At 36.3% G+C, this 24,215-nt stretch overlaps 1 protein-coding gene and 1 long non-coding RNA gene across 2 annotated transcripts in view; one reads left to right on the top strand and one right to left on the bottom strand.

Annotated features, from left to right (window-relative positions):
- C2H14orf39 (chromosome 2 C14orf39 homolog) overlaps positions 1-10,418 on the top strand; it is a 56,875-nt gene extending 46,457 nt beyond the window's left edge. Inside the window, exons 15-18 of the mRNA XM_049706394.1 lie at positions 1,371-1,376; positions 1,660-1,798; positions 5,664-5,721; positions 10,219-10,418. Of these exons, the coding sequence (XP_049562351.1) occupies positions 1,371-1,376; positions 1,660-1,798; positions 5,664-5,721; positions 10,219-10,418 (403 nt within the window). The remainder of the gene's footprint in view (positions 1-1,370; positions 1,377-1,659; positions 1,799-5,663; positions 5,722-10,218) is intronic.
- The window catches only part of LOC125963580 (uncharacterized), a 102,604-nt gene extending 79,001 nt beyond the window's left edge, over positions 1-23,603 (bottom strand). The window contains exon 1 of the long non-coding RNA XR_007475748.1: positions 23,561-23,603. This is a non-coding gene — a long non-coding RNA (uncharacterized LOC125963580). The remainder of the gene's footprint in view (positions 1-23,560) is intronic.
- Positions 23,604-24,215: the final 612 nt, after the last annotated feature.

Below are 24,215 nucleotides of genomic sequence, written 5' to 3'. Positions count from 1 at the left end.
AAAGAATCTACATATTAAGTTATGTAAGTAATTGATAGGAATAGTAAAATGCCTAATACCTGTAACTTTTAAAAGTTTTTATTATGGAATATTTCAAATATACAAAGGAGAGAGAGAGAGTAAGTATAATGAACTCTCATGTACCTATCACTCTGTTGGAACAGTTATAAACATTCTGCCATCTCGTTTCATAGATCCTCTTCCCCATTTTCCCTGAAACATTTAGCTGAAGGTGGACTAGATCATGAGTACTTATCAAGTTCAATAGTATAAGATTTAAGATTTTCAGAAGAATAAAAAATGTATGGAAAAATTTTAAACGTCGAGCTAAAAAGTTACTATCACATTTGGTAGGTTGTGTACATCATTGAATAATGTTCCAGCAGTCATTTTTCCTTAATGTTATAGTGTCTAAAACAAGAGTTACCATTCTTTTAAGTAACCTTAGTAGGCATAAATATCTGTAACATCATTATTTAACTTTGGAAAATACAGATTTGTAGTTTACAGCCAAGAAAATAGTGCTGCATTCAAGCTCTCTGTTTAGTTCAATCTTTTCTTAAATCTGAACCCTGAGATTCTTCTAAAATGTATGTCAAACAGATTTCACTTCATCAGGAATCTCTCACCTGTGTTCTACTCTGTTTTTTAAATTGCTACTAAGATTTTTATATATGAATGTCATGCTGTTGACTCAAACACAGCATGTTCAAAGTGGAACTCATCATCAAATCTGAGAACTGTAAAAGTATGTGGCAATCGTATACTAAAACCTCTCTTTATGGATGAGAAAACCAATCTGTAAAGTGACTCATTAATGGTCATGGAGAGTTATAGAAGTATCTTCAGACTTCTATTATTTAACACGCACTTAATAACACTATGTGTAAGCATTTAATAAATATTGCTCCTTTCATATTCACAACGGCTTTATGAGATGCAAGTACATTATTATCCTTATTTTATAGATGAGGAAATAGAATCACAGGTGATACAACTCATTGGTGGCAGAGTTGAGATTTAAACCCAGGCAGTTCTGCCTCCAGAATTCATGTTTTAACCACGTGTTATATACTGTCTTGTCTAATTATTTTTCCCAAATCATTTTATAACTTAACTCCCTTATGAAGCAATCTGTCATGGCTGGCTTCTCATTAAGACTAAAATTTTGTGACTGCTTTCAAGATCTTGGGGACAGTATAGCATCAGGCTTAAGAGCTTAGACTTTGAATCTTTGTTGCTACATTCAAATCCCAACTCTGGCACTTACATTCTTTTGAGCAAATCATTTAATCTTCCTATGCTTCAAAATCCTCTTCTCTGAAATGGAGATGATAATAATGGTAGATATCTCATAGGGTTATTGTGAGGAATAAGTAAATTAATGATAATGAAAATACATAGAGCCTGACAATATATTCTTAGTAGGAATTCTTTATTATCATTTCATAATTGATTATTCTACTTTAGTTAATATTATTCTCCACCCAAAACCATAGGTTTGTTTTTTTCTCCATAGGTTTGTCACTTCAATAACTACTTCCCCCCTTTTCCTGCTATGCTAATTCTTACCTCTATGCCATTGCCTATGGTGCTTACCAGTCTGCAATATTTAATAATATGTATTTAACATTTTGATGATTTATTTCTCTGTATCAGAAATAGAAATACAGCTACTGAATGTCAAACACAAAAGGAATCCCCTGGATTTTCTTTTCTTATGAGTTATACTTCTAGATCTCCTGGATTGAATTTATTTGATTCTTCTGTATTTGATTCAGAAATCTCATCACATCAGGTAATATGAGAAGCTAAAGTTTTATTTCTAAAAAAATTGTATGCTGAAACCTCAAAAAGTTTAATTCTTTAATACTAAACTTCCTTGGAGCACAGTACAAAACAGAGGCAATTTATTTTATTTAAAAAATTTTTTATTGATGTATATTTGATTCACAATGTTGTGTTCATTTCTGCTGTACAGCAAAGTGAGTCAGTTATATATATATATTCTTTTTCATATTCTTTTCCATTATGGTTCGCCACAGGATATTGAATATAGTTCCCTGTGCTGGACAGTCAGAACTTGTTGTTTATCCATCCTATATACAAAGTCTGCCTTTGCTAATCCTAGACTCCCAATCCTTCCCTCCCCTCCCGCCTCCTTGGCAACCACAAGTCCGTTCTCTATATCTGTGAGTCTGTTTTTGTTTTGTAGGTATGTTGACTTGTGTCATATTTTAGATTCCACATGTAAGTGATATCATATGGTATTTGTATTTCTCTGACTTACTTCGCTTAGTATGATAATTTCTAGGTTCATCCATGTTGCTGCAACATGGCATCATTTCATTCTTTTTAATGACTGAGTAGTATTCCATTGTATATATATATATGCCGCATCTTCTTTATCCATTCATCTGTTGATAGACATTTAGGTTGTTTCCACGTCTTGGCTATTATAAGTAGTGCTGCTGTGAACACAGGGGTGTATGTATTTTTTGGAATTATAATTTTGTCTGGATATATGTCCAGGACTGGGATTGCTGGATCGTATGACAACTCTATTTTTAGTTTTTTGAGGAACCTCCATACTGTTTTCCATTGTGGCTGCACCAATTTACATTCCCACCAACAGTGTAGGAGGGTTCCCTTTTCTCCACAGCCTCTCCAGCATTTGTAATTTGTCAACTTTTAAATTATGGCCACTCTGACTGGTGTAAGGTGGTATCTCATTGTACTTTTGATTTGCATTTCTCTAATGATTAGCGATATTAAGCATCTTTTCGTGTGCCTATTGGCCATCTGTATGTCTTCTTTGGAGAAATGTCTGTTTAATTCTTCTGCCCATTTTTTGATTGGCTTGTTTGTTTTGTTGTTGTTGTTGAGTTGTATGAGCTGTTTGTATGTTTTGGAAATTAAGCCCTGTTGGTCACATCATTTGCAAATATTTTCTCCCAGTCTGTAGGCTGTCTTTTCGTTTTGTTTAAGGTTTCTTTTGCTGTGCAAAAGCTTGTAAGTTTGATTAGGTTCTATTTGTTTATTTTTGCTTTTATTTCTATTACATTGGGAGACTGACCTAAGAAAACATTGGTATGATTTATGTCAGAGAATGTTTTGCCTATGTTCTCTTCTAGGAGTTTTATGGTGTTTTGTTTTATATTTAAGTCTTTAAGCCATTTTGAGTTTATTTTTGTGTATGGCATGAAGGTGTGTTCTAACTTCGTTGATTTACATGTAGTTCTCCAACTTTCCCAATACCACTTGCAGAGGCAGTTTTTAAAAGATTCTGAGTATTGATAGCATAACAACGTTCCCCCATTATCTTTATGTTTTCAACCTCAGGTGGCTCAAATTGACATCAGTTCATAAAACAGAATCTCAGGATAGCAATGATTTAAATTGCAGTTAAAGGCAGTTTAAAAATTAATTTGGCTTTGTAATTCTAAACAAACTTCATATATTCTCAGTGTGAAAAAATTTTCAGGTAGGTAGTTGGTCTTTTCAACTACATGTGTATGTAGAAACAAAAATTGACAGGATTAAAGGGAGAAATAGACAAAAACACAAACTTAGTTGGAGGTTTTTAATACTCCTTTCTCAGCAATTGATAGAATTAGGCAACACAATCAAGAAAGATCTCATATAAAATCTGAACAACCCCATCGACCCCCTTGACCTAACAGACATTTATAAAATACCACATCTAACAACTGCAGCATATTTATTCTTTTCAAGCACTGATGGTACATTCACCAAGATAGACCATATTCTGGGCCATTAAATGGTTCCTAATAAATTTAAAAGGATAGAAATTATGCGGAGTATGTTATCTGATCATAATGGAATTATATTAGAAATCAATAAGATATTAGGAAAGTCCTAAATATTTAGGCCATGGATCAAAGAAGAAATTAGAAAAGATTTTGAAATGAATGGTTATGAAAATTCAGCATATCAGAAACTGTAGGATGCTGCCAAAACGAGAGCAAAATAACTTTAAATAATTTAATTAACCATTTAAATAATTAAATTAATAGAAAAGAAGAAAGGTCTGTAATCGGTGACCTAAAGTTCCACCTTGAAAAGCTAAAAAAAGAAGAAAGTAAACCCAAAGTAAGTAGAATGAAAAACTACGAAGAATAAGAAGTCAATGAAATAGAAAACAAACAATAGAGAAAATTAGCAAAGCCAGAGTTGGTTGGTTGAAAAAAATTGACGAAATTTATAAACTTACTAGATTGACAAATAAAAAGATAAGATTTACCTATATTAGGAATGAAAGAGAGGATATTATTATGGCTCCTACTGATTTTAATAATAAGAGAATAGTATGAAATAGAAGACTGATAAGGGGGAACTTCACTTTTACATATTAAAATATCCTATAAGCCTAGAGCAATCAAAATAGTGTGGTAAAGGTACAAGGATTGATTGATTGATCAATGGCATGGGAAATGTCTTGAAACAAAAGAATTTAGAATGCAATATAGATAGGACCACAAATTAGTGGGGATAAATTAGGCATTTGTCTTACACTGTACACCAATAGATATTATAGATGTATTACATTTTAAAATGTTAACCATAAAATATTTCAGAAGAAATATACGTGAATATTTACCAGATCTTAAGAGAAGGAAGTATTCTCTAAGCATAAAAACAGTGGAAGAAGAGCCAAAAGAAAATAAAGAGGGTTTTGGTTTGGTTACATACAAAATTTTATATGTTAAAAAAATTTAAAGGCAAAATGATAATGTGTTATAAAATATTTGCAATAATATCACAAACAGTTAAGGTCTTTATTGTATAAAGAGCTTATATGTACCAGCAAGAAAATTACTGCCTCAATAGAGTTATGGACAGAGTCTATTTGGTGAATAGATAATTCACCGAAAAAGAAATTCAAGTGCCTTATAAAATCTCTGGGAAAATCAGCTTTCCTTATTAATTGTCAAAGAAGTATAAATCTATGCATAATAGTATATATTCAAGTGTGATTTATATTAGAAAAAAATAGAAACAACCTAAATGTTTTAAACAAAAGCATGATTGAAACTATATTGTATGTCCATATTAGAGGAATAATAAAATGCCATAAAATAAGGTTATGGAAGAATAGTTATGTGGAAAAATGCTCATAATGCAATGTTAAGAGGAAAAAAAAGAGGACAGAAAACTATGTTTCATGATCCCATTTTTTGAAAACCCTGTTTTACAGAGAAAATGGACTCTTTTGGCAGCAAAACTTTATTTGAACTGACATGAAGCTGTAATACTTTGTATTATTTTTATAGTCAGGAAAGCAGTAACAACAACCTGATTTGTAAAAGGCCTTCAGAATAAAACAAAGTTAATTAGAATTTTAGGTTATATTAATATTCCAAAGTAGGAAGTATCCTTGGTATAATATATATATATATATAGCCTATTAATATTTTATCTATTGCCAGAGTCAAATCAATAAACCTTATTTTAATATAAGTCAATGATAGTTTTGAAGATAGATCTCTTTTTAATTACAATAATGCGCTATAAAGAATGTTGCAATTTTGTCTACTCTAATTATGCTTATTAGACAAACTAGGCTTTAGAGTCTAATATAAATGCTATACCTACTGTTCTACTGATTTCATGAGTAGTATTTAATGGAAATTTTTTTTCAGTTTCATGAACATTATTCTGCAGGAAATTTAAATCTTCTCTCATCACAACAAGAAATTGGTAAGTGATTTGAAGTTTGCTATATATAAAACCATGTTAACTTTCACCATTTGTGTTTAGTTTGTCTCTGATTTTCTTAGGCACTCAGTTTATTCTTTAAAAATATCCGTTACTTCTGCACCATTCACTAATTATTATTATTATTTTTTAGCAATTTAGCTTCTTCTCTCACTACTCTACCAAAACTTGCTTTTTCCAATATTACTAATGACTTACTAATTATCAAACATCATGAGTATTTTATTTTTATTATCATATTCGGTCACTTTGCAGCATTTGATATTGTTGACTATTCCCATCTCCCTTCTGGAGTTTTTGGATTTTGTCTTGTCTCGCTGGGGCTTATTTTTTATTGGACCTTCTTTCTTCCGTTGATTAGTTCATTTATTCAACATATAAAAATAAATATATATAGTATATTTTATATCAGGTACCGCTTCTGGCTCTGGTGATAGAATAGTGGACAAGAATGCAAAATTCTCATAGGGTTTATGTTCTAGTGGGAGAAACTGAAAATAGACAATGATTGTATGTAAGGTAATGCACTAAAAAACAGTTGATATGGATTTGAATTGGCAGTCAGACTCACTGTCAACAATTTTTAGTCTTAGAATTACTTTATAGAAAGATACAGGATAGGAGATAACAGCATGTACAGCGTCTTTATCTTATTGAGAGGCCCACCGGCAACCCAAATAATAAGCTTTCTTTTGCTACCTCGTCTACATGGGATATGTAAAGCTGCTAGGACAAAAGGCATGATGCAGGTAAATCACCTTGACACACAAAAGCTGCAGCCTTGGTTTCCCACCTAAGAGCTAGGAAGGACTATATACCAAGTCACAGGTCCTCTAATTCAGGTGTAGTCCCACCCAGTAGACTAGTCAAATACATCATTATACATTTACCTTAATTCTTATTTTCTAAGAAAACAGTGCTGTGAGGAGTCAGACTCCAAGGTCATTCTTCCAGGTGGGCCTGTATCAGCACAGGCCTGATGTTAACTCTACTCACTTGTGGGGTTAAATATTATGAAGAAAACTAAAGCAGAGTAAGGGAAATAGGGAGTATTTGGATTGGGAAGATAGTTGCTGTGTTCCAAGGGAATCAGAGAAGGCATCACTAAAAGGCAGCATTTGAGCAGAGACCTGAAGGAGGTGCAGGTACAAGCTACTGGGATAACTGTTCTAGGCAGAGGGTTCAAAGGCCTTGAGATGGGAATGTGCTCAGCATGTTCATTGAACAGCAGCTTAATTGATATGATTGGAATCAAATAAGGAAGGAAAAACTGGTAAGAAATTAAATCAGAGAAGTTGGAGGGAGAGCAAACTATAGGGGACACTTAGACCATTTAAGGACTTTGGGGTGTTTCTTTCTCTGTTTGAGATGGGAAGCTATTGGAGAGTTTTCAGCAAGGACTGAAATGATCTGACAGGTTTTAAAAGAATTGTTTGGCTCCTATACGGAGAAGAGACCATATGGAAACGTGGGGGAGATCAGGGAGATTGATCAGGGAGCTATTGAAATAGTACAGGTGAGAACTGATAATAGTGCGGATGATGTCAGTGGAAGTGGTGAGAAAGATCAGATTTTGGTTATTAAGTTTTCTGAAGGTAGAGTTGTAAGGATCTGCTTATGGAGTGGATGTAAGGATTAAGAGAAAGAAGGATGATGCCAAGATTTTGACCTGAATAATTTTAAGAATGGAATTAACATCTGTTGAAATATAGAAGGCTGTAGAAGTTGATTTGAGATTGACAGGAGTTTAATTTTAGAAGTGTTTTCACTGAAAAGCCTATATTAGATATCTGAGTGAAAGTAAGTAGGAAATTTTATATATGAACCTGGAATTCATTGGGGTGAGACATAAATTTTGGAATTGTCATAAATGGTTATTAAATGCCACAAGACCAGAATGAATCCAGCAATTGTAGACATTCTTTAAATGCAACTATCTAAAATATTAAATGTATTTACATTCTCCCCTTTGACACTCTCATTTGACACTCATTCACTTCAGCATTTTCAAATATTATAATACATATCTTCCCTCCCTGACTTCTCCTAACTCTCTTAAACTCCTGGACCTTACTTTTCTTAGTCTCCCCCCACGTTTTACTGAGATAAAATTGTCATACACCACTGTATAAATTTAAGGTGCGTTACATAATGGTTTGAAGTACTTATATTGTGAAATGATTCCTGCAGTAAGTTTAGTTAGCATCTATCATCAAATATAGATACAATTAAAAAATTTTTTTCTTCTTTGTTATGAGAACTTTTAGGATTTAATCCCTTAACACTTTTCATATGTATAACACAGTAATGTTAACTATGGCATCATGTTTTACATTACATCCCTAGTACTTATTTATCTTATAACTGGAAGTTTGTACCTTTTGACCACCTTCTCCCAATTTCCCCTCTCCATACCCTCACCTCTGGTAACCACAAATCTGATCTCTTTTTCTGGGAGTTTGGTTTCTTTCTTCTCTAATTTTTTAGTTTCTACTTATAAGTGAGCTCATACAGGTCTGACTTATTTCACTTAGCATAATGCCCTCAAGGTCCATCCATGTGGTTGTAAATGACAGGATTTTCTCCTTTTTTATGGCTGAATAATATTTGTATATGCATGTATACATATTTAGATATCTCACAACTTCTTTATCCATTCATCCATCATTTCACACACAGGTTATTTCCATATCTTGGTTATTATAAATAATGCTGCTATGAACATAGGGGCGCAGATATCTTTTCAAGTTAGTATTTCATTTCTTTTGGATATATTCCCAGAAGTGGAATTGCTGGATCATATAGTGGTTCTATTTTTAATTTTTTGAGGAACTTCCATACTGTTTTCCATAGTGGCTTTAGCAGTCTATAATCCCACCAATAGTGCACAAGAGTTCCTTTTTCTTTTTCTTTTTTAAATTTTATTTATTTATTTATTTATTTTTGGCTCTGTTGGGTCTTCGTTTCTGTGCGAGGGCTTTCTCTAGTTGCGGCAAGTGGGGGCCACTCTTTATCGCAGTGTGTGGGCCTCTCACTGTCGCGGCCTTTCTTGTTGCAGAGCACAAGCTCCAGACGCGCAGGCTCAATAGTTGTGGCTCATGGGCATAGTTGCTCCGCAACATGTGGGACCTTCCCAGACCAGGGCTTGAACCCGTGTCCCCCACACCTGCAGGCAGACTCTCAACCACTGTGCCACCAGGGAAGCCCAAGAGTTCCTTTTTCTGTACATCCTCTCCAACATTTTTTATTTCTTGTCTTTTTGATGATGGTCATTCTAACAGGTATGAGAAGATATCTCATTGTGTTTCTGTTGTTGTTTTTTTCTTTTTTCTTTTTGGCTGCACTAGGTCTTCATTGTTGCACGCAGGCTTTCTCTAGTTGTGGCAAGCGGGGGCTATTTGTTGCGGTGTGCGGGCTTCTCATTGCAGTGGCTTTTCTTGTTGTGGAACATGGGCTCTAGGTGCGCGGGCTTCAGTAGTTGTGGCCCATGGGCTCAGTAGTTGTGGTGCGCGGGCTCTAGAGTGCACAGGCTTCAGTAGTTGTGGTGCACAGGCTTAGTTGCCCCACAGCATGTGAAATCTTCCTGGACAAGGGATTGAACCCATGTTCCCTGCATTGACAGGCGGATTCTTAACCACTGGACCACCAGGGAAGTCCCTCATTGTGTTTTTAATTTGCATTTTCCTAGTGACTAGTGACGTTGAGCATCTTTTCATGTACCTGTTGGCCATTTGTATATCTTCTTTGGAAAAATGCCCATTCAGATTGTTTGCCCTTTTTTTTTTTTTTTTTTTTTTTGCGGTACGCGAGCCTCTCATTGTTGTGGCCTCTCCCGTTGCGGAGCAACAGGCTCCAGACACGCAGGCTCAGCGGCCATGGCTCACGGGCCCAGCCGCTCCGTGGCATGTGGGATCTTCCCGGACCGGGGCACGAACCCGTGTCCCCTGCATCGGCAGGCAGACTCTCAACCACTGCGCCGCCAGGGAAGCCCTTCTGCTTGTAAACTTTTAATGAGTTCATCTTATCTATCAAATAAAGTCCAGATCCTATAGCTGGAAATTCAGCAGTCTTTACAAGCTCATCTTTATTAATTCCATTTTAATAACTCTTTGTTATTTCTCAATGGTTCTGATAAGCTGAATTGACTTCTGTTACCCTTATATTTCCTATGTACACCTATTTCTGTTCCTCTGTGTTATTCTCTCCTTTTGACATTTATTACTCCTCTTTCTACCTTATATACTAGTTCTTTATATAGTTGAATTCAAATTACATGTAAGTGGGGTTTAAGTTTGGACCTGTTTAACCTTCCACAGTACAAAGGACAATGCTTTACACATAAGAGAAAAACAGTTAAGTATGTGATTCAATGTTACCCTATTTATTGTGTGCAGTATACTGTAATTTGGTAGATTATAACCAAATTAATCATATTATGTAACATGAATACCATGATATTGTAATATTTATCTTCCTCAGGAAACTTATTTGGGAAACCAGAAGGAGAAGATACCTTTACTTTTTCTTTTCCATTGGACTCTTCAACTCATACATTGGGAGCTGGAAGAGATGATTTTAGTTTTGCATTTCCATTTGAACAGGATCAAAACTCAACACCTTCTTCTGAAAAAGAGTTTTCATCCTCCTCACAAAATACCACACAATTTACTTTATTTTGAACTAGTTACTAATTTATTGAATTATTTTACTACTCTGTAATCATCTAGGGCAGAAATTTACATTATCACTTAAACTATGAAGACCACTTTCTTTTGTTGATTAAAGAAATTGTTACCATAGTAACATTATTTGATTATATTTATTTAAATATTGAAGGAAATTAAGACTGTGTCATCTACTTTTGTTTTTATTTGCAGCATTAACTATCATTATTTATTTTGGTTTTGATTTTGCAAGTTATATTCATACAGAACCTATGCTTCACTGCTGCAGTAAAAGAGTGGTACTTTAATAATGATCTCAAAGAATTTGTTATTGATAGTGAATAAAATGTGTTATTTTCTTCTAATACAACAAAAATTAAAATATTATCATTTATTCTAATAGCTTTAGTAGAAGGAAATTAAATGTGAAAGGCTAGAGTAATTTCTGAAAATTGGTTGGTTGCATTAATTGTGATACCATTAATATTTTTGCTTAAACTTTTTTGAAGAACATTTAAAATTTTGTTTCCTGTCTTCAACAAAAAATTCACCTTTATGTTTTATATGTAGTATTTGCTTGTCAATCAATTATATAGCTTAAATGAAGATAATTAAAATTTGATGAAATTATATAAACATAATTGCTCAATATCTTTGTATTTGTGCTTTTTAAAATTAGTTGTATTGAGTTATCAAGAAATAAAGAGTCTGATCCATATCTTGATGTGTGACTGCTGAAAGATTTTGAGCCTCACCCTGTTTTCTTCCCCTTCTGCCCCACATCTGGTCAAGCTGGTAAGAAAGCACAGGTGTTTCCTTCTTTGGCATCAGTGGGAAGTTCAAACCATGTATAGGAACTTTTGCCATGGCTCACCCCTAACCACCATAAAAACCCAAAGCCAGTCTCCCTTCTCTGCTCTATCAAGCCATTTTCAGACCAGCTTGTGAAGCCTGGTCTCCTCTCCCCAGAAAATGTTATTATATGAGTAATAACTTTTTCATACCCTATTGGAATGTGTGGTGTCATCAGTCTCAATATCCAAACCAAATTTTGGGTGAGAATCAATCTTGCTTCTTCAGGGTATCCATAACATATCACAATTGTATTAAAGTAAACCTTCCCAAACTTTTTAGAAGTCAATGTAACTAATGATAGAAAGAATTTAAGGAAACTTTGGATTGTGTTTTAAAAAACCTTCAACAGCTGGTTGAAAGATGAAAATTTCAGTTAAAAACCTGGAATTTTTCTTTTTATACCAACTATTAATTTTATTGTTCCTATGATTTAATTAATTGGTAGTTTTGATGTAATAAAGACATTTACTATCTATGAGAAAGGATAAAAATGTTGTAACTGGCTTATTATTTAGTAAGAGGTTCAAAACTGGTTTTAGTCATGGAAAACCCACTGATTCCATGGTTTATTTTTACCTTAAATAGAGAAATGTCTAGCAAACCAGTATGGTTAGATTTATCATGTATCAATAAAAGAAGTAAAATAAAATAAGTGCTTTTAAAGTATCTACAGTGTGTGTGACATTTTGAGGGCATATAAAAGAGCCAAAAGATATAGTCTTATACCCAAGGAACTTATAATTTAGTTGAGGAGACAAAACTTAGGAAACAAAAGCACATGCGAATAAAATAGTTGATAATCAGATTCTACAGCTTATAACTTGGTTTCTGCTAGAGAAGAGATTGAGTGCTTTAAGAATTAGAAAAGAAAGTCCATCATGGACTGGAAAGCCTAGGAAGGATTCATTGAAGAGGTGGGACTTGAATTAGGACTTTAAAAGTATGTAGATGATAAAATTCTTGAGTATAAGGTTGATGCCTTTTCTAGTTTACATTTTTTATTGCTTAACTTCACTGGCTAGTGTTTAGTAGGATTTCATTAAATGCTTGTTGAATTTATAGAGTTGAACTGAATTGGTAAAGGAGGCAGGGAGGACTTTCTACGTAACGGAGACAATATGATGAGCAAAAGAAAAATGCAATCACAAATTTAATGTATGTGGAAGAAATTCAAGAATAGGCCTAATTGGAGTGGAGAATAATACGTAGTAGGAAATTGAGTTTAATAGATATGGTACTGATTTGTAGAGGATCTTCAAGTGTTTTGACTTGATTTCTGAGGCCAATAAGGAACTTAATCTTAAATGCCAGAGTTGCAAGAAAAAAGAAATGGCTAAGAAAGATTAAACAGACAATACAGTTAGAGTTGGGAGAAACTAGAGTTAAACCAATTAGGCATTATGCAGTGTTAAGTTCCAGGTGATAATAACGTTGTCTTGTTGTTTGATACTCCTAACACCTAAAATTGGAAAAGTATACCTTAAGTACATTTGATTGAATACCATCTAGGTATAAGGTAAGAGGAGGAAGGAATCAGTTATTTGGTTGTGTTTGAATGTCACAGGTCCTCCAACTGGTGAAGGCAAGTGCAGTGTTTCTAATACAGATCACAAAAATAACTTTGTATGATCAAATAGCCTTCTAAAGGTAATTTTTTTTTTTTTTTTTTTTTTTTTTTTGTGGTACGCGGGCCTCTCACTGTTGTGGCCTCTCCCGTTGCGGGGCACAGGCTCCGGATGCACAGGCTCAGCGGCCATGGCTCACGGGCCCAGCCGCTCCGTGGCATGTGGGATCTTCCCGGACCGGGGCACGAACCCGTGTCCCCTGCAAGGGCAGGCGGACTCTCAACCACTGCGCCACCAGGGAGGCCCTAAAGGTAATTTTTTAAGGAGCGGTATTCTCCTAAAGATAGATGAAATCTGCTGTAATCTTCAGAACAGCAATTTGTCTCTACTTCTACTCAACAAGATTTCAGAAATATGAGGTCCAGTTCCAGAACCCTCTCTCATTTAGTTAACAACTAACACTGCATATCTTATCATGTTTAAGAAAAAAGCTATTTTAATATGTTTAGACTAATTTTTTCTCTACAATTATGAAAGGTATTCTCAGTAGATGAGAGGAATATTCCAAAATCAGTCAAGACTCTGATTTATCCTCAAAGGAGCACACAATAATTACTGGGGTATCACTACTCCTCAGTGGACAAAGCCAGGATCTCTCAGTAGACAGAGCTAGGAAACAGATGAATGTTTACTAATCTATCTGTACATACATGTGTCTATCTAACTGAATAAATGCTCAGAACAAAACAAAACAAACATGAGCTTATAGGGATAACTTCAGCAACATGAGGCTCATTTTAGTATTACCCTTTTGCTTATTTGTATAACTCCTTTCTCTGGCAGTGAGAAATCTGGCTTTTATTATCTACAATTTATTTATTTTCTGTTCAACCCTAGGATACATGTAGTTTCAGGATTGTGAACTCAGACCTTGTGAGAAATTTATTATAGGTCATATTAGTTTTCTATGGCTGCTGTAGCAAATTACCACAAACTTGGTGGATTTGAAACAACAGGAATTTATTCTCTTACAGTTGGAAGTCCAAAATCGGTTTTACTGGGCCACAATCAAGGCAAGACCATGCTTTCTCCTGAGGCTATGGGAGAATCCATTCCTTGCATGTTTCAGCTTCTGGTGGCTACTGATATTCCTTGGCTTGTGTCCACATCACTCCAATTTTCCAAGGTCATTATGTTAGGTTTTCAGAGAAACAGAACCAATAGCACCATCCTTTTTCCTCCCTCCCCCTCTTCCTTCCTCCCTTCCTCCCTTTTCTGTCTCTCATCTATCATCTTGATTTATTTTAAGGAACTGGTTTTCATGATTATTCAGGTTGCACTTCTGAAATCTGTAGGACAAGTTGGCAGGCTGGAAATTTAGGTAAGGGTTGATTTTGCAATTTGGGTCTGAAATCTGCAGGGAGACCTGGCTGGCTAGAAACTCAGGCAGGGTTTCGATGTTACAGTCTTGAGGCCAAAATTTCTTTGGGAAACCTATCATTGCTCCTAAGGCCTTCAGCTGATTGGATAAAGCCATAGCCAGAGTAATCTGCTTTGCTGAAAAGTCTACTGATTTAAATGTTAATCACATTAAAAAATACCTTCACAACAATATCTAGAATGGTGTTTGACCTAACAACTGGATACTAAATCCTAGCCAAGTTGACACATGCAATTAACCATCACAGCCAGCATCTTCAAATCTCTCTCTGCTCTGCCTTCGCAAGGCTTTCTCTCTGTGTGTGAAATCTCCCTCTGCCTTTCTTTTATAAGAACACGTCATTGCATTAGAGTCCACCTGGATAATTCAGATAATCTTCTCATTTCAAAATCTTAATAACATCTGAAAGACCCTCCCCCTTTTTCTTGTCATATAAAGTAACATTCAGAGGTTCCAGGGGATAGGACCTGGGTATCTTTGGGGAGATATTTTCTAGCCTATTATATAGTATATAGTATTAGAGTATCCAGTCAAAACACTGTTTTCCAAAGTTACTTAGGATAGCTCCTGTCTTCCCTACCCCCTTGATTATGATTATGTCACTCATTTGTAAAGCAGGTAGATTCATTTGTGGTCATCTGCATTTCATCTTGAGTTTATCTGAATTCCTGATTGATTTTTAAGAAGTAAAACTTCTTTGTGGTGTGCAGTGATGTGCAGGTTTTAACAAATAGAGTTTCATATATCCAGCATTACAGAACCATACAGAACAGTTCCATCACCCCTAAAGTTCCCTAGTGTTGACCCTTTGTAGTCAACCCCTCTCTCTACTTCCAAAGCCTGGAAACAGTGGACCTGTTTTCTGCTTCTATAGTTTTGTCTTTTCCAAAATGTCATATAAGTGTAAATATATTCTTTGTAGCCTTTGGGGTCTGGCTTCTTTCACTTAGCAAAATGTATTTAAGCTTCATCCATGTAGTTGCATAAGTCAATAGATTGTTCCTTTTTATTGCTAAGTATTACATTGTATGGATGTAGTACAGTTTGTTTATTCATTTACCTGTTGAGAGGCATTTTGGTACGTTTTAGTGATTATAAATAAAGCTGCTATAAACATTTATGTATGGGATTTTATGTGAATATAAATTTTATTTCACCTGAGTCAGTACCTGGGAGTGGCATTCTTGGGTTGCACAATAAGTATATGTTTAACTTTATAAGAAACAGCCAAACTTTTTCCAAAGCGACTGTACTATTTTGCATTCCCACCAGCAGTGCATGAGGGTTCCAGTTGCTTCACATTTTTTTCAGTACTTGGTATTATCAGTTTTTAAGATTTTAGCCATTCTAATAGGTATAAAGTGGTATATTGCTGTAGTTTTAATTTGTATTTCCCTAAAGTCTAATGATGTTGAACATCTTTTCATATGCTTATTTTCCATCTGAATATCTGTTTTCATTAAAAATTTGGGTTCTTTGTTTTCTTATTGTTGAATTATGCAAATTCTTTATGTATTCTGGACACAGGTCCTTTATTTGCAAATATTTTCTCCCAATCTGTGGCTTATCTTTTTATTCTCTTAACAGTGTCTTTCACAGAATAAAAATTTTTAATTTTGATAAAGTCCAATCTATAATTGGAACATACTTTTGGTGTCATATTTAAAAGCTCTTTGCCAAACCCAAGGTCATAAATTTTTCTCCTATGTTTTCTTTTAAAAGTTTTAGAGTTTTGTATTTATATTTATGTCTGTGGTACATTTTAAGTTTTTATATAAGATGTGAGGTATGTATCAAGATACATTTTTTTTTGCATCATTTGCTGAAAAGACTACCCTTTCTCCATTGAACTGCATTTGTACCTTTGGCAGTAATCAATTTTTTTTCTTTGGCTGCGCCGTGCAGCTTGCAGGGTCTCAGTTCCCCAACCAGAGATTGAACCTGGGCCATGACAGTGAAAGCCCAGAATCCTAACCACTAGGCAACCAGGGAGCTCCCTGGCAATAATCAATCGACCATGTTTGTATGGGTCTATTCCTGGACTCTCTATTCTTTTCTATTGATTTGTATGTCTGTCCTTTTACCAATACCACATTGTTTTGATTACTGTAGATTTATAATGAATCTTGAGATTGGGTGGTGCAAGTCCTCTAACCTTGATCTTTTTACTTTTTTTTCTTTTCTAAAATGCTCTTTTTCTTTTTTTTTTAAGTTGAGGTATAGTTGATTTACAATATTATATAAGTTTCAGATGTATAACATAGTGATTCACCGTTTTTAAAGATTATACTCCATTTATAGCTATTCTAAAATACTTGCTGTATTCCATATGCTATACAATATATCCTTGCAAATTATTTATTTTATATATAGTAGTTCGTTCCTCTTAACCCCCACTCCTATCTTGTCTCTCCCCTCTTCCCTCTCCACACAGGTAACCACTACTGTTCTCTGTATCTGTGTTTGCTTCTTTTTTTGTTATATTCACTAGTTTGTTGTATTTTTTAGATTCCACATATAAGTGATATCATACAGTATTTGTCTTTCTCTGACTTTCTTCACTAGGCATAAAAACCTCCAAGTCCATCCATGTCGTTGCAATTGGCAAAAATTCATTCTTTTTTATGGCTAAGTTGTACCATTACATATATATATATATCTATCTCATATTTTCTTTATCCATTCATCTGTTGATGGACCCTTAGGTTGCTTCCATATCTTGGATATTGTAAATAATGCTGCTATGGACATTGGGGTGCATATGATTTTCAAGTTCACGTTTTTCTTTTCATATATATACCCAGGAGTGGAATTGCTGGGTCATATGGTAGTTCTATTTTTAGTTATTTTAGGGACCTTCATACTGTTTTCCATAGTGACTGCACCAGTTTACATTCCCACCAACAGTGTACAAGGGTTCTCTTCTCCACATCCTTGCCAACATTTGGTTTTTGTGGTCTTTTTTTTTTTTTTACATCTTTATTGGAGTATAATTGCTTTACAATGGTGTGTTAGTTTCTGCTTTATAACAAAGTGAATCAGTTATACATATACATATGTTCCCATATCTCTTCCCTCTTGCGTCTCGCTCCCTCCCACCCTCCCTATCCCACCGCTCGAGGAGGTCACAAAGCACCGAGCTGATCTCCCTGTGCTATGTGGCTGCTTCCCACTAGCTGTCTACCTTACGTTTGGTAGTATATAAATGTCCATGCCTCTCTCTCGCTTTGTCACAGCTTACCCTTCCCACTCCCCATATCCTCAAGTCCATTCTCTAGTAGGTCTGTGTCTTTATTCCCGTCTTACCCCTAGGTTCTTCATAACATTTTTTTTCCTTCAATGCCATATATATGTGTTAGCATACGGTATTTGTCTTTCTCTTTCTGACTTACTCTGTATGACAGACTCTAGGTCTATCCACCTCATTACAAATAACTCAATTTCATTTCTTTTTATGGCTGAGTAATATTCCATTGTATATATATGCCACATCTTCTTTATCCATTCATCTGGTGATGGGCACTTAGGTTGTTTCCATCTCCGGGCTATTGTAAATAGAGTTGCAATGAACATTTTGGTACATGACTCTTTTTGAATTTTGGTTTTCTCAGGGTGTATGCCCAGTAGTGGGATTGCTGGGTCATATGGTAGTTCTATTTGTAGTTTTTTAAGGAACCTCCATACTGTTCTCCATAGTGGCTGAACCAATTCACATTCCCACCAGCAGTGCAAGAGTGTTCCCTTTTCTCCACACCCTTTCCAGCATTTATTGTTTCTAGATTTTTTGATGATGGCCATTCTGACTGGTGTGAGATGATATCTCATTGTAGTATTGATTTTCATTTCTCTAATGATTAATGATGTTGACCATACTTTCATGTGTTTGTTGGAAATCTGTATATCTTCTTTGGAGAAATGTCTATGTACATCTTCTGCCCATTTTTGGATTGAGTTGTTTGTTTTTTTGTTATTGAGCTGCATGAGCTGCTTATAAATTTTGGAGATTAATCCTTTGTCAGTTGCTTCATTTGCAAATACTTTCTCCCATTCAGAGGGTTGTCTTTTGGTCTTGTTTATGGTTTCCTTTGCTGTGCAAAAGCTTTTAAGTTTCATCAGGTCCCATTTGTTTATTTTTATTTCCATTTCTCTAGGAGGTGGGTCAAAAAGGATCTTGCTGTGATTTATGTCATAGAGTGTTCTGCCTATGTTTTCCTCTAAGAGTTTGATAGTTTCTGGCCTTACATTTAGGTCTTTAATCCATTTTGAGCTTATTTTTTTGTATGGTGTTAGGGAGTGATCTAATCTCATACTTTTAAATGTAGCTGTCCAGTTTTCCCAGCACCACTTATTGAAGAGGCTGTCCTTTCTCCACTATATATTCCTGCCTCCTTTATCAAAGATAAGGTGACCATATATGCGTGGGTTTATCTCTGGGCTTTCTATCCTGTTCCATTGATCTATATTTCTGTTTTTGTGCCAGTACCATACTGTCTTGATTACTGTAGCTTTGTAGTATAGTCTGAAGTCAGGGAGCCTGATTCCTCCAGCTCCATTTTTCGTTCTCAAGATTGCTTTGGCTATTCGGGGTCTTTTGTGTTTCCATACAAATTGTGAAATTTTTTGTTCTAGTTCTGTGAAAAATGCCAGTGGTAGTATGATAGGGATTGCATTGAATCTGTAGATTGCTTTGGGTAGTAGAGTCATTTTCACAATGTTGATTCTTCCAATCCAAGAACATGGTATATCTCTCCATCTATTTGTATCATCTTTAATTTCTTTCATCAGTGTCTTATAATTTTCTGCACACAGGTCTTTTGTTTCCTTAGGTAGGTTTATTCCTAGATATTTTATTCTTTTTGTTGCAATGGTAAGTGGGAGTGTTTTCTTAATTTATCTTTCAGATTTTTCATCATTCGTATATAGGAATGCCAGAGATTTCTCTGCATTAATTTTGTATCCTGCTACTTTACCAAATTCATTGATTAGCTCTAGTAGTTTTCTGGTAGCATCTTTAGGATTCTCTATGTATAGTATCATGTCATCTGCGAACAGTGACAGCTTTACTTCTTCTTTTCTGATTTGGATTCCTTTTATTTCCTTTTTTTCTCTGATTGCTGTAGCTAAAACTTCCAAAACTATGTTGAATAAGAGTGGTGAAAGTGGGCAACCTTGTCTTGTTCCTGATCTTAGTGGAAATGCTTTCAGATTTTCACCATTGAGGACGATGTTGGCTGTGGGTTTGTCATATATGGCTTTTATTATGTTGAGAAAAGTTCTCTCTATGCCTACTTTCTGCAGGGTTTTTATTATAAATGGGTGTTGAATTGTGTCAAAAGCTTTCTCTGCATCTATTGACATGATCATATGGTTTTTCTCCTTCAATTTGTTAATATGGTGTATTATGTTGATTGATTTGCATATATTGAAGAATCCTTGCATTCCTGGAATAAACCCCACTTTATCATGGTGTATGATCCTTTTAATGTGCTGTTGGATTCTGTTTGCTAGTATTTCGTTGAGGATTTTTGCATCTATGTTCATCAGTGATATTAGCCTGTAGTTTTCTTTCTTTGTGACATCCTTGTCTGGTTTTGGTATCAGGGTGATGGTGGCCTTGTAGAATGAGTTTGGAGTGTTCCTCCCTCTGCTATATTTTGGAAGAGTTTGAGAAGGATAGGTGTTAGGTCTTCTCTAAATGTTTGATAGAATTCGCCTGTGAAGCCATCTGGTCCTGGGCTTTTCTTTGTTGGAAGATTTTTAGTCACAGTTTCAATTTCAGTGCTTTTGATTGGTCTGTTCATATTTGATGTTTCTTTCTGATTTAGTCATGGCAGGTTGTGCATTTCTAATAATTTGTCCATTTCTTCCAGGTTGTCCATTTTATTGGCATAGAGTTGCTTGTAGTAATCTCTCATGATCTTTTGTATCTGCAGTGTCACTTGTTACTTCTCCTTTTTCATTTCAAATTCTATTGATTTGAGTCTTCTCCCTTTTTTTCTTGATGAGTCTGGCTAATGGTTTATCAATTTTTTTTATCTTCTCGAAGAACCAGCTTTTAGTTTTATTGATCTTTGCTATCATTTCCTTCATTTCTTTTTCATTTATTTCTGATCTGATTTTTATGATTTCTTTCCTTCTGCTAACTTTGTGTTTTTTTTGTTCTTCTTTCCTCCTTTGCTTTAGGTGCAAGGTTAGGTTGTTTATTTGAGATGTTTCCTGTTTCTTAAGGTAGGATTGTATTGCTATAAATTTCCCTCTTAGAACTGCTTTTGCTGCATCCCATAGATTTTGGGTCGTCGTGTCTCCATCGTCATTTGTTTCTAGGTATTTTTTAATTTCCTCTTTGATTTCTTCAGTGATCACTTCGTTATTAAGTAGTGTATTGTTTAGCCTCCATGTGTTTGTATTTTTTACAGATCTTTTCCTGTAATTGATATCTAGTCTCATAGCGTTGTGGTCGGAAAAGATACTTGAAATAATTTCAATTTTCTTAAATTTACCAAGGCTTGACTTGTGACCCAAGATATGATCTATCCTGGAGAATGTTCCATGAGCACTTGAGAAAAATGTGTATTCTTTTGTTTTTGGATGGAATGTCCTATAAATATCAATTAAGTCCATCTTGTTTAATGCATCATTTAAAGCTTGTGTTTCCTTATTTATTTTTATTTTGGATGATCTGTGCATTGGTGAAAGTGGGGTGTTAAAGTCCCCTACTATGAATGTGTTACTGTCAATTTCCCCTTTTATGGCTGTTAGTATTTGCCTTATGTATTGAGGTGCTCCTATGTTGGGTGCATAAATATTTACAATTGTTATATATTCTTCTTGGATTGATCCCTTGATCATTATGTAGTGTCCTTCTTTGTCTCTTATAATAGTCTTTATTTTAAAGTCTATTTTGTCTGATTTGAGAATTGCTACTCCAGCTTTCTTTTGGTTTCCAATTGCATGGAATATCTTTTTCCATCCCCTCACTTTCAGTCTGTATGTGTCCCTAGGTCTGAAGTGGGTCACTTGTAGTCAGCATATATATGGGTCTTATTTTTGTATCTGTTCAGCCAGTCTGTGTCTTTTGGTGGGAGCATTTAATCCATTTACATTTAAGGTAATTATCGATATGTACGTTCCTGTTCCCATTTTCTTAATTGTTTTGGGTTCGTTATTGTAGGTCTTTTCCTTCTGTTGTGTTTCTTGCCTAAAGAAGTTCCTTTAGCCTTTGTTGTAAAGCTGGTTTGGTGGTGCTGAACTCTCTCAGCTTTTGCTTGTCTGTAAAGGTTTTAATTTCTCCATCAAATCTGAATGAGATCCTTGCTGGGTAGAGTAATCTTGGTTGTAGGTTTTTCTCCTTCATCACTTTAAATATGTCCTGCCACTCCCTTCTGGCTTGCAGAGTTTCTGCTGAAAGATCAGCTGTTAACCTTATGGGGATTCCCTTGTGTGTTATTTGTTGTTTTTCCCTTGCTTCTTTTAATATGTTTTCTTAGAATTTAACTTTTGACAGTTTGATTAATTTGTGTTTTGGCATGTTTCTCCTTGGATTTATTCTGTATGGGACTCTCTGTGCTTCCTGGACTTGATTAACTATTTCCTTTCCCATATTAGGGAAGTTTTCAACTATAATCTCTTCAAATATTTTCTCAGTCCCTTTCTTTTTCTCTTCTTCTTCTGGAACCCCTATAATTCGAATGTTGGTGTGTTTAATGTTGTCCCAGAGGTCTCTGAGACTGTCCTCAGTTCTTTTCATTCTTTTTTATTTATTCTTCTCTGCAATAGTTATTTCCACTATTTTATCTTCCAGGCCACTTATCCGTTCTTCTGCCTCAGTTATTCTGCTGTTGATCCCTTCTAGAGTATTTTTAATTTCATTTATTGTGTTGTTTTTCGTTGCTTGTTTCCTCTTTAGTTCTTCCTGGTCCTTGTTAAATGTTTCTTGCATTTTCTCTATTCTATTTCCAAGATTTTGGGTCATCTTTATTATCATTTGTTCTGAATTCTTTTTCAGGGAGACTGCCTATTTCCTCTTCATTTGTTAGGTCTGATGGGTTTTTATCTTGCTCCTTTATCTGCTATGTGTTTTTCTGTCTTCTCATTTTGATAATCTTACTGTGTTTGGGGTCTCCTTTTTGCAGGCTGCAGGTTCGTACTTCCCCTTGTTTTTGGTGTCTGTCCCCAGTGGCTAAATTTGTTTCAGTGGGTTGTATAGGCTTCCTGTTGGAGGGGCCTACTGCCTGTGTTCTGGTGGATGAGGCTGGATCTTGTCTTTCTGGTAGGCAGGTCCACGTCTGGTCATGTGTTTTGGGGTGTCTGTGGCGTTATTATGATTTTAGGCAGCCTCTCTGGTAATGGGTGGGGTTGTTTTCCTGTCTTGTTAATTGTTTGGCATAGTGTGTCCAGCACTGTAGCTTGCTGGTCGTTGAGTGAAGCTGGGTGTTGGTGTTGAGATGGTGATCTCTGAGAAGTTTTCGCCATTTGATATTACGTGGAGCTGGGAGGTCTCTTGTGGACCAGTGTCCTGAAGTTGGCTCTCCCATCTCAGAGGCACAGCACTGACTCCTGGCTGTAGCACTAAGAGCCTTTCATCCACACGGTCAGAACAAAAGGGATGAAAAGTAGAAAGAAAGAAAGAGGGTAAAATAAAATAGAGTAAGATAAAATAAAGTTATTAAAATAACAAGTAATTATTAAGAAAAAAATTTTTTTAAGTAAAAACAACAACAAAAAAAAATGGACAGACAGAACCCTAGGACAAATGGTGAAAGCAAAGCTATACAGACAAAATCTCACACAGATGCATACACATACACACTCACAAAAAGAGGAAAAGGGGAAAAAATATATCTTGCTCTCAAAGTCCACCTCCTCAATTTGGCATGATTCTTTGTCTATTTAGGTATTCCACAGATGCAGGGTACATTAAGTTGATTGTGGAGATTTAATCCGCTGCTCCTGAGGCTGCTGGGAGAAATTTCCCTTTGTGTTCTTTGTTAGCACAGCTCCCGGGACTCAGCTTTGGATTTGGCCCCGCCTCTGCGTGTAAGTCGCCAGAGGGCGTCTGTTCTTCACTCAGACAGGACGGGGTTAAAGGGGCAGCTGATTCGGGGGCTCTGGCTCACTCAGGCTGGGGGGAGGGAGGGGCACGGATGCGGGGCGAACCTGTGGCGGCAGAGGCTGGCGTGACGTTGCAACAGCCTGAGGTGCACCTTGTGTTCTCCCGGGGGAGTTGACCCTGGATCACACGACCCTGGCAGTGTTGGGATGCACAGGCTCCAGGGAGGGGAGGTGTGGAGAGTGACCTGTGCTCGCACACAGGCTTCTTGGTGGCGGCAGCAGCAGCCTTAGCATCTCATGCCCGTCTCTGTGGTCCCTGCTTTTAGCCGCTGCTTGCACCCGTCTCTGGAGCTCCTTTAAGCAGCGCTCTTAATCCTCTCTCCTCGTGCACCAGGAAACTAAGAGGGAAGAAAAATTCTCTTGCCTCCTCGGCAGGTCTAGACTTTTCCCCGGACTCCGTCCCGGCCAGCCGTGGCGCACTAACCCCTTCAGGCTGTGTTCACTCCGCCAACCCCAGTCCTCTCCCTGGGATGCGACTTCCGAAGCCCGAGCCTCAGCTCCCAGCCCCCACCCGCCCCGGCGGGTGAGCAGACAAGCCTCTTGGACTGGTGAGTGCTGGTCGGCACCTATCCTCTGTGCGGGAATCTCTCCGCTGTGCTCTCTGCACCCCTGTTGCTGCGCTCTCCTCCGTGGCTCCGAAGCTACCCCCTTCTGCCACCTGCAGTCTCCGCCCGCAAAGGGACTTCCTAGTTTGTGGAAACCTTTCCTTCTTCACAGCTCCCTCCCACTGGTGCACGTCCCGTCCCTATTCTTTTGCCTCTGTTTTTTCTTTTGCCCTACCCAGGTACGTGGGGAGTTTTCTTGCCTTTTGGGAGGTCTGAGGTCTTCTGCCAGCGTTCA

This window comes from Orcinus orca, chromosome 2, assembly GCF_937001465.1.
Source record: "Orcinus orca chromosome 2, mOrcOrc1.1, whole genome shotgun sequence".
NCBI classification, from domain to species: Eukaryota; Metazoa; Chordata; class Mammalia; order Artiodactyla; family Delphinidae; genus Orcinus; species Orcinus orca.
The sequence above is the reverse complement of the archived record's forward strand: the minus strand, read 5'-3'. Positions and strand labels throughout refer to the sequence as shown.